The sequence below is a fragment of the Sebastes umbrosus genome, chromosome 6, assembly GCF_015220745.1.
Source record: "Sebastes umbrosus isolate fSebUmb1 chromosome 6, fSebUmb1.pri, whole genome shotgun sequence".
Classification (NCBI taxonomy): Eukaryota; Metazoa; Chordata; class Actinopteri; order Perciformes; family Sebastidae; genus Sebastes; species Sebastes umbrosus.
Genome location: NC_051274.1, coordinates 36,088,239 through 36,099,805, shown reverse-complemented (window position 1 = coordinate 36,099,805; position 11,567 = coordinate 36,088,239). Strand labels below are relative to the sequence as shown.

The 11,567-nt window shown below is 45.9% G+C and overlaps 1 protein-coding gene across 1 annotated transcript; it reads left to right on the top strand.

Annotated features, from left to right (window-relative positions):
* The first annotated feature begins 3,090 nt into the window (after positions 1-3,090).
* On the top strand, positions 3,091-8,982 carry npbwr2b (neuropeptides B/W receptor 2b). Its single transcript, XM_037771431.1, has 2 exons — positions 3,091-3,187; positions 3,620-8,982. Exon 2 carries the CDS (start codon positions 4,451-4,453, stop codon positions 5,465-5,467), a length of 1,017 nt encoding a protein of 338 aa, XP_037627359.1. The 5' UTR covers positions 3,091-3,187; positions 3,620-4,450; the 3' UTR covers positions 5,468-8,982.
* Positions 8,983-11,567: the final 2,585 nt, after the last annotated feature.

Below are 11,567 nucleotides of genomic sequence, written 5' to 3'. Positions count from 1 at the left end.
TCTGCAGACATTGCTCTGATGTGTTAGACACTTTCTTTCATGGAAGGATGTCAGAGAGGAAGGTTCAGGCAGACTGGCTGACTTCAGTCCAAACCTTCCATCAGCGACAGTGAATGCACCGCTGAGATTAAGATGTGTGATTAAAACCTTTTTGATGCCAAATGAGAAACCAGCAACTCTTTAAACTTCCTCCATCTAACAGTTATTAAGTCATTAATCATGTTGTAATAACGGCGTATAAAAAAGGCAATAAAATCTGTGAAAGGAAACCGGCTATAAAAAAGTTAAAGTCTAAAGGAGAGTGTGACCCGTACTGTAGAAGGTAGATATAAAGAACAGTCCGTTTTAAAGGGACAGTACACACCCAGTATTTATTTATTTAAAAAGGATCCCCATTAGCTGATACCAATGGCACCAGCTAGTCTTCCTGGGGTCCGAAATCATGTACATTAATTTATCACATGCATACTATATACAACATCACATTTGTGTTACACCAATAACACTCACATTTTCAAACATATATAAATTTCAAATTTCAAATTCATACACAAATCTTCCACAATTTTTGTTTAGCCTCAAGGCCTGTCATCAGGGAAGAGGAACAAAGAAAACAAAGAAAACCATACATGACCAACACTGGACTATCGATCAGCTGTTTAAGTAATGTATTCGTAGATGGTATTTGAATGTGGATTTGTTAGAGGATTGACGGATGTGAAACACACCCAGTATACAGTATATATATCTACAGTATATATATCTATATATATATATATATATAGATATATATATATATATCAGTATACTGTGATGTTACACATGAAGGTCTGTTTACTCATCATGACGAGTTCTGCTCAACGTGTGGAAACTATTGTCTGGTTCCTTCTGAGGCTCTGGAGGGAGCTATCCATGTTAGACAAAATAACCCTGATGACGTCATAGTGATGTCATCGGGGTGATCTCAGTGTGGGCTGGAGACTTGAGGACTTTTGGTGCTCGCGTCCCCAAAGTGTTGTCGAGTTCTTAAGAAGTTGAAGTGACGTTTGAGACGTGTTTTCTGTTCTTATGTTACGTTTCTTACGTTTTATTTTATTCTTAGTTCGTACTTATTTTAAACCCAACCGTGATGCTTTTAACTGCAGCTGTAACGGTTTGAAATGACACACACACGTGTGTAATGTGTAAAGTCAAATAAACACAAAGGTTGTTGGAAGGAAAAGGAGTGAAATGTATGGAAGACAAATCGTATATATTGAACGAGCATTAGTGATTTGATGTCATTTAAAGAGAGAGATGAGACTTAAAGGGACTGTAAGGATCAGGAACAGCTTGTTAACAGTGACACCGGTGGCCGTTAAGTCAACGACAGTCAGCGTCCTGCTGGTCTCGCTCTTTATACCCAAAACCAAACCGAGGTCCCTCCGTGAACCGGAGGTCCATGTTGATCCTAGTTTTCCTTCCTCCTTCCTTCTTTCCTCACAGACGGCTTCACCAGATAGAACCGTGTTGTTTCTGTGCTTCCGTTGGAGTTTGTGTCGGAGTCTGAGTCGGAGTCTGAGTCGTGGTGGCGGCTCGTCGTTTGTTGGCGTTGGCTGACTCCATTTCTAACTGAACGTTAGCTACGGTTGCTCGCTGTTAGCCCCGTAGCGGAGCTGAGGAGAGGAAAGACATGACGTCACATCCGTTGGATTAATGAAAGCAGCCTACAGGCTGAGAGAGGAAACACACACTGGACATAAAGACAAGCTTTCCTCTCTGACACCTGCCGTCAGACTTCTACATCTCACAGACATCTAGAAGACGAGAGGACGGAGACGTCAGACATCTACATCTCACAGACATCTAGAAGACGAGAGGACGGAGACGTCAGACATCTACATCTCACAGACATCTAGAAGACGAGAGGACGGAGACGTCAGACATCTACATCTCACAGACATCTAGAAGACGAGAAGACGGAGACGTCAGACATCTAGAAGACGAGAGGACGGAGACGTCAGACATATACATCTCACAGACATCTAGAAGACGAGAAGACGGAGACGTCAGACATATAGAAGACGAGAGGACGGAGACGTCAGACATCTAGAAGACGAGAGGACGGAGACGTCAGACATCTAGAAGATCAGAGGATGGAGACGTCAGACATCTACATCTCACAGACATCTAGAAGACAAGAGGACGGAGACGTAAGACATCTAGAAGACGAGAGGACGGAGACGTCAGACATCTAGAAGACGAGAGGACGGAGACGTCAGACATCTACATCTCACAGACATCTAGAAGACAAGAGGACGGAGACGTAAGATATCTAGAAGACGAGAGGACGGAGACGTCAGACATCTAGAAGACGAGAGGACGGAGACGTCAGACATCTAGAAGACGAGAGGACAGAGACGTCAGACATCTACATCTCACAGACATCTAGAAGACAAGAGGACGGAGACGTAAGACATCTAGAAGACGAGAGGACGGAGACGTCAGACTGAACAGAACATATATGTCCAAATGTCTCCTCCTGAAGGAGAAAAAAATCATTTTGACATGAGAGAGGACGCAGCACGAACCTGAGAGACAACATGACTGACACGGGAATCAGAACGACGTCAGGCGGGGGGGCTGACTTCCAGGAGGGTGGGGAGAGAGAGAGAAGGAGAGGGGGAGGGAGAGAGAGAGAGAGAGAAGGAGAGAGAGAGGAAGAGAGGGAGAGAGAGAGAGAGAGAGAGAGAGAGAGAGAGAAGGAGAGAGAGAGGAAGAGAGGGAGAGAGAGAGAGAGAGAGAGAGAGAGAAGGAGGGAGAGAGGAAGAGAGGGAGAGAGAGAGAGAGAGAGAGAGAGAAGGAGGGAGAGAGAGAGAGGAAGAGAGAGAAGGAGAGAGAGAGGAAGAGAGGGAGAGAGAGAGAGAGAGAGAGAGAGAGAGAGAGAAGGAGGGAGAGAGAGAGAGGAAGAGAGGGAGGGAGAGAGAGAGAGAGAGGGAGAGAGAGAAGGAGGGAGAGAGAGAGAGGAAGAGAGGGAGGGAGAGAGAGGAAGAGAGGGAGAGAGAGGAAGAGAAGGAGGGAGAGAGAGAGAGAGGATCAGAAGCTGGAGAGCAGCTCGTCTCCCTCAGACCGACAGACGGAGGGAGAGAGAAGAGGAGAGAGGAGGAGAGACTCTACAGAGACTCGGAGCAGAGGAGAGCAGATTCAGGTAAAAACCGCCTCAACTCACTTTGTGCTCTTTAATATCTGTGAATTCATTTGATTATCTTTCTGCTGATTCCACAGAGAGTCTTCTGAGCTTACATGTAACAATAGATCAGATATGAATATGGTTGAAGAGAGGAATGGACTTTAGAGGTGATTTCTAGCTTCATTATTCATGAAGTTAATTGACTTTGAAAAGGAGATGATGATGAAATCTTTCTGTTTAACAGACGTCAGTATTGCTGTCTGTGTGTATTCATGAGACTGTAAAAGGCATTTAGGAAGAGAGAAAGAGTGTGATCCCGTTCTGCCTGTCGAGCCCTGAAACCTGGACTGCTGACGGCTGCACCTGTTGTCTGTTGAAGTACGTTTATCTCCAGTGATGTTAAAATGTGTGCATGGAAACTAATTGATCTCCACATCTCTCTGTCGTCAGGATTCAGGGCTGCAGCGTCTCCAGAGCTCACATGAAGCAGCGAAGGGGAGACAGCACTAACCCGTACAGAACCATCGGTAACCTCGTCGTGGACACGTTTAAATACGCACTTTAAATATCCGGATAGAACTCAACACCAGAGACCGGATGTGGTTTTCACAGCGACTTCAGGAAGGAAACTGGAAGGAGTGAACCCGACCGGAGACAAACAAAGTGTGAAATGCTTTTGAAGAAGTGGAAATGTAAAATCAGCCGTGACTCACAGCTGATAGCGGAGCGCTCATCTAGTGAGCATGAAGCTGAGTGTTTTCACATCAGGGACACCAAACGGATCCACATCGCACCGAAATGAAGGAACTCTCCTCCGGTGACATTTCCTCCGTCTGAACATCTGACAGGATTATCATTTCCTCACATTTCTCTGTGACTGTCTGTGCAGTACAGTCTGGGAGGTAAGGCTGCATGGGAACCTCGTTCTGACATGATCAGAAACTGAACCAACAGTGATCGTAAATGAACTGGTGGACCGGCTGTTATCTGCTCAGTGACTTGCTGCTGGTCCCAGGACCTCATATTGGGAACTGTTGCTCTTCTCTGCTGTCCCTCCAGTGATGTAATGGAGGCTAATCTCACCTTGACTTAACCTTTTTGTTTGCTGAACTTTGCTTAACTAACGTTTGAGGCTCAATGACCGATGTATCCTGTGAGAGAAGATGCCAAACAAGGAAGACAAAGACACTGACGTTTCACTAAAAAACTGATTTCTGATTTATGTAAAACCGTTGGATATTTGTCTCACGATGCTCAGAGACTCTTAGTTGGTCCTCAAACATGAAGAACGTGTCCATCCCCGGCGGCGCACCGCCAGTCTGCAACGACTCTGTGGACTTCTACTCGCTGACGTCAGGGAACCGCACCGACCTGAACTGCACTCCTCCCTCGGAGTTCTACTTCTACGCCGACCTCTACGTCATCCTACCGGTCATCTACTCTGTAATCTGCGCGGTGGGACTGACGGGCAACACGGCCGTCATCTACGTGATCCTCAAAGCCCCCAAGATGAAAACGGTCACCAACATGTTCATCCTGAACTTGGCCATCGCCGATGATTTGTTCACTTTGGTTTTGCCGATTAACATAGCCGAACACTTGCTGCACTACTGGCCTTTTGGTGAGGTCTTGTGCAAAGTCATCCTCAGCATAGACCACTACAACATCTTCTCCAGTATCTACTTCCTGACAGTTATGAGCATCGACCGCTACCTGGTCGTTTTGGCCACGGTGAGGTCCAAGCGCATGCCTTACCGCACCTACCGAGCAGCCAAAATCATCTCGCTGTGCGTCTGGATCCTCGTCATCCTCATCGTCATGCCTTTCACTGTTTTCGCCGGTGTCTATATGAACCCAAACGATGGCAGGAAGAGCTGCGTGCTCAGCTTCCCCAGCCCCGAGAGTCTGTGGTTCAAAGCCAGCCGGATCTACACGCTCATCTTGGGCTTCGCCATTCCGGTATCCACCATCTGTATCTTGTACACCATGATGCTCTACAAGCTGAGGAACATGCGGCTCAACAGCAACGCCAAGGCGCTGGACAAGGCCAAGAAGAAAGTCACAATCATGGTGTTCATCGTCTTGGCCGTGTGCTTGTTCTGCTGGACGCCGTTCCACCTCAGCACCATCGTGGCTCTGACGACGGACCTGAGGACCACCCCCCTCCTGATCGGGATCTCCTATTTCATAACCAGCCTGAGCTACGCCAACTCCTGCCTCAACCCGTTCCTCTACGCCTTCTTGGATGACAGCTTCAGGAAAGCCTTCAAGAAGATGTTGGAATGTAGACCGGCCTGAGCGTACCGGAACACGTGAACGCTGTCGCAGAGGTCTACAGAGACTCACTGAGGGACGACAGACGTTCAAATCGGACTTCTCGATGTCTGTGATGCAGATTGTTTCGTTTGTTAAAGCTGCACTAGGCAACTTTGCATATTGTTTGCACATGATAGCAACAGGAAGCTATCTTTCATTTCTCTTTGCTATATATAGAAACAAGTCCGTCTCCTTCACAGTTACCTTCTCATACAACTAAACTGCATTCTCCATTACGTTTCCAGGGAAACGTATTTCCTCCCGGATTACAGTCACAGTTGAAAACACATTAACGTTAACGTTGTAAACTGAAACTAAAATCACAACAACAAGACGACTACTTAGTTAGATTTAGTAAAAAACATCCTGGTTTGGCTTAAGATGACTCCGTTTCACACAAAGCGTGGTAATATAGGGGAACGTTGAATAACGGTCGCTCACTACTCGTTGTGCTAGGTCGCTCGCTGCGGCCGTCTGCCATCTTACAAACGTATTTCTGATACGTTACAAAACAAACGTAACCCGCGACAAAACACGTTTCCTTCCAAAGGTAATTGAGAATGCAGTTTAGTTGTGTGAGAACGAGGCTGATAGAAAACACGTAACGTTCTGCCTGTAAATGGCACAAAACATTCCTCAGCGGAGACACTACAGGTGAGAAATGATCCCCAGTTCATTACTTACTTTCAGACAAACGTCTTTTTGTATTACAAGTTTTCAAATGTTTTTGTTTAAATATGCTAATGAGGCATTATGTAATGCTAACTGTTGGTGAATTTAAGAGCAATCTACAGTCTCAAATAAACATGTGGATGTTTTCTTTCCACTAGTCTGAAAGACGAGCCGTTATGGAAGCAGAATAGCAAAATAGCGACTCTGTAAGTTGACCAGAGCATGAAAAACAGGGCTTTTTGCCTGGAGTGTCTCTTAATGTGACTGAACCATCTATAAATGCTTCAAGTTAACACCAAAGTGGTGAGACGTCAGAACATTTGAGTCCAGCTTCGTCTATGGTTCATCACTTCCTGTGGAGATGGAGTCAGTCTGAAGCATCTGATGAAGGACGAGATGGTTTTCTTTGTCACAGCTGGACTGGTTGTATGTTTGTGCCTCGTGCAGCCGTATGACTCTGAGAGCACCGTGAGAGAGAGACGGAGAATACTGGAAGTTCATAGAATACTGTTTGCAATAGGGAGTGATGATGGTTGACATACAGGACAATAATGGTATTAATAAAACAACAGCTTGTTATACTGTAGCTATCAGCAGAAACAGCCGTCATCGTTGTGTCTGAAGACTGCAGTTAAAACGTCCACCATGGTAAAAAAAAAAAAAAATCGAATTATGAGGCAGCGAGCGGAGACGGGTCAACGCAAACAGCTCTGACCTTCACTGGACTCCGTCTGAGTATAGGACAGAGGAGCTCCTCCGAGGACAGAGGAGGTCCTCCCAGGACAGAGGAGGTCCTCCGAGGACAGAGGAGCTCCTCGGCCCCTTTAGAGGACCGGTAATACAGTTCAACACAGTGCCATCGATCAGCATGCTGTCAGTCAAACCAACGTCATGAGAACAGTCGGGTTGGAGGGTAACAGGATGTGTGTCGGGGGATCACAGGAGGGGAGAGGGGGAAAACAAATGTTCTGAAATCAAAACTTAGAGGATGACTTGAGAAATGTTGCGTCATCTTGTATGCAAACACTTAACCTGCCTTTAAAAGACGCTGTGTGTGTTGAGCAACTAAAGAACCAAATGATTCATGTTGTGGATTCATTTTAGAGGGTTTTCTTTGGGGGGAGGGGAGGGTAAGGTTACAGAGATCCTTTTACAAACCTGAACAATGAAAAAGGTTGCAGCATGGAGTCTTTGAATAACAGCATTGTTTGGATGAAGACGTTATTATTATGATTATTATTATTATGTTCCCAGAATGTATTCTGTCTGTACCACTGAAGACATTCAGATGAAACCTTACCAACCCTGACAGCAGTACTGTAGGCCTGAGAGGAGACAGGCATGGGACAGGAGGGCTATGTACAATCTGATCTGTGTTTCACTTTGTCTTCTTTTATTGTGAGTGTTTGTCGCCACCTGCTGTCATCAGGGAGGTGTTACCTGAACATGCAGCCAGAGCCTGCAACAGAGTCTGTACAGAGACACGACCGAGAGGAGTTACACAGCTTCACGCAGCTTCACGCAGCGGGTGTCAGCGTTTCTGTGTGAATAGCTTCTTCTGCTATCTGACTTGCACCTCATGCTGAAGTTAATTCTGAGTTGTATTTCTTTAAGAATATCTGCAATCCGATGAGATTCACATCATACTGAGCACATTGAGCATCTCTCTCCATCGAGTCACAGTTTGCTTTTCACAGTTAAAATCATGAAGACGTTGAAAACAGGATAGTGTTGTGTGCACCGACGGAGAGACTTGTAGGTAGAATAAATAAAACAATGTTCAATGTATTCTATTAACATTTGAAATAGAGTATGATTGGATAAGACATACGGGACACCTACATTTGCTTGCCTGCAGAGATTTGTAGTACTTCATGCATTCTTAATGAAACAATGATTTAATAGTGATGTGTTTGGAGCTTCCTCCAGGTGTTGAGAGTCACACAGATCTTAAGAGAAGTGAAACACAGTTCTGGACAGGAACACATTTATTCTAGATTTGACCGACTAGTCAGATATAATCAGATAACTTTATTACTATTACTAATTACTATATAATAACTATGTTCCACTGTTGTTGCCTTCTGTGTGCCCACAGTGTCGAAAACTAAAAAGAAGACCCTGAATGTGAACGGGGCTTTCACGATATCCACAATGACGATTCAAACTTGGAAACACTTCATGTGGACGAAGCCGGTTTTCAACATTTACTCAGCAGTATAACGGCGAAAATACAGCAGGCGGCGGCGAAGGGCGCCGAACAGCAATAATGCCACTTCCCTGCAGCCGCGAGGCGTGTTCATGTTTTTAAGGCGGGTCGACATTTCACAGGAGTCACAGGATCAGTTCACTGATTGGCTGTGGGACTTCTGCGGTCACCACAGAATCAAACGGCCGCAGCTCGCTGACCTCAGAGCAGCCGCCGCAGTTTATTGCGTGGCAGCGGGTCGCACTTCGCCGCTGCTCTGGTGTGTTTTCAGCATAACAAACACGCTACAACCTGCTTTCCCCGCTAGCCGTGTAAACTCTGGATTTCAACTTAAATGTTTTTTAAATATATTTTTCTGCTGGTTCCAGCAGCGCACTGATTTACACTGATACTTCACTGATTGTATGTGATGCTCTTTTTTGTCATTCTATCAAACATAAATACTAGATTTACAGATATGTCTCCAACATGTCGCCTCCGCTAGTCTGAAAAGTTGTGAAGAAGTTTGTGAAGAAGGATCAACAGAGTTTATCCTGCATTCATCTTCTGTTGGAGGTTTCTGTCTGCAGTCTGGTATGAGTTAACAGAATATTAATATATAATATATAGTATATATTATAGGCTGGCAGAAGGCTGTGATTTTACCCACAATGCTCTTTTAAATGTTGTAAATCACAACCCTCGGTGCCGGTGTAACTCCTCTCGACCTCTGGTGGCTATGAAATGAGCAAACAGCACCTCCAGCTGTTCAGCGAGCATGTGATAAACATCTGCTTCTTCTTCGTCTGTCTGGCTCTGACGGCAACAACACACACTCCTCTCTGCTGTTTGACCTGCTGTAAATACTATCCTGCCATTTAACTGTACAGTCAGAGCAAAGCGATGTATAGTCCACGACTCTTCATAAAGAAAACTTGTGACACAAATGAGAAATGATATAAAATCTGAGTTGAAGATTCTGGATCGTTGTCTTTTATAATTAATAATGATGACATCTCATATCATCATCATCATCATCATCATCATCATCATCATCATCATCATGTCTGCCAATACCTGTTGATAAATATAAGTTTATTTGTGTTTTGGATATTTTACAGGCAGAGTATTTGACAGATACAATAAATGTGTAGAAATGTGTTTTCTTGAGAATCATACAGAAACATATTCACTCCCACATTTCTTTAGAGTGAAGATGTTCATAAAAACAGATGAAGACATATATTCATGTTATTATCGGTGGTTTGGGTCGCTGTCCGGGTCAATCTCAACAACAGCTCGTTGTGTCCTGATGGACCGCTGAGCCATCCATCGATGCACCGGGGACATGATGCACCGGGGAGATGATGCACCGGGGAGATGATGCACCGGGGACATGATGCACCGGGGACATGATGCACCGGGGAGATGATGCACTGGGGACATGATGCACCGGGGACATGATGCACCGGGGAGATGATGCACCGGGGAGATGATGCACCGGGGAACATGATGCACCGGGGAGATGATGCACCGGGGAACATGATGCACCGGGGAGATGATGCACCGGGGAGAAGATGCACCGGGGAGATGATGCACCGGGGAGATGATGGACCGGGGAGATGATGGACCGGGGAGATGATGCACCGTGGAGATGATCCACCGGGGAGATGATGCACCGGGGACATGATGCACCGTGGAGATGATGCACCGGGGAGATGATGCACCGGGGACATGATGCACCGGGGAGATGATGCACCGGGGAGATGATGCACCGGGGAACATGATGCACCGGGGAGATGATGCACCGGGGAACATGATGCACCGGGGAGATGATGCACCGGGGAGATGATGCACCGGGGAGATGATGCACCGGGGAGATGATGGACCGGGGAGATGATGGACCGGGGAGATGATGGACCGGGGAGATGATGCACCGTGGAGATGATCCACCGGGGAGATGATGCACCGGGGACATGATGCACCGTGGAGATGATGCACCGGGGAGATGATGCACCGGGGACATGATGCACCGGGGACATGATGCACCGTGGAGATGATGCACTTGGGACATGATGCACCGTGGAGAAGATGCACTGGGGACATGATGCACCGTGGAGATGATCCACCGGGGACATGATGCACCGGGGACATGATGCACCGTGGAGATGATGCACTGGGGACATGATGCACCGTGGAGAAGATGCACTGGGGACATGATGCACCGTGGAGATGATCCACCGGGGACATGATGCACCGGGGACATGATGCACCGGGGAGATGACGCTGAGTGGTTCACAGTAAGACGGATGCATCTCAAAATGAATTATAGAAGAATGTAAATAAAGCTAAAACAGCTCCTTTAATCAACATTTTAATATTATTTGCATTAACGGTCATCTGAATTATAAAGTGTGCTCTTTTAAACAGTTAGCGACTAGCTGGTGAAGAGAGTGGGACATCTAGCAGCTGAAGATCTCAGGAGTTGGTGGAGACCAGATCAGAGATAAAAGGGGAGTTAAAGGATGATGCGGTGATATTTCAGTCGTATCGTCTGTGGACTCAAAGCCTGCTAACGTTGTTGTTCTTCTCTGTGACATAAAGCTATTAAGAATAAACCAACGAGCCTCACTGTGTCACTGGGTGACATCTTCCTTCATCCCCATCAACACACACTGTAGTTTATTATGACGCCGTCCTGCTGTCACTAATACTCTCTAGAGCTCCAAGTCCAAAACGAATGCACTATCCTTATGACCACTAATCCATTAAAGCAGCTTTAATAACAGATTCAACAGAGACCCAATGAATGACAGTATTTTAAGTAACTATTGGAGTAAATTAGAAACTGTTAGTTCTATGAACATAAACAGTAATAGTACAAGGTTGTGTTCCCATCTTGTTTCTGATGGCCTCTAGTGGCCAAAACAATCAGTGATGCAGGTTTAACCCTCTGAGACCCGCGGGACAACAATGTTTGAGAGGAAAAGTAGGTTAATTTTCAAAGGGGTCCCTTGACCTCTGACCTCCAGATCAGTGAATATAAATGGGTTCTATGGGTACCCACGAGTCTCCCCTTCACAGACATGCCCAGGGTTAACAAGGAGGCTGGCCTGTAAGGCTTGGACAGAGAGTTCTACTGCCTACAGTCACTACCAGTACTGAGAGGAGGACGGTGATCTCTAAGACAGAAGACACTGACCTTGTGTTAAACTGTTAACT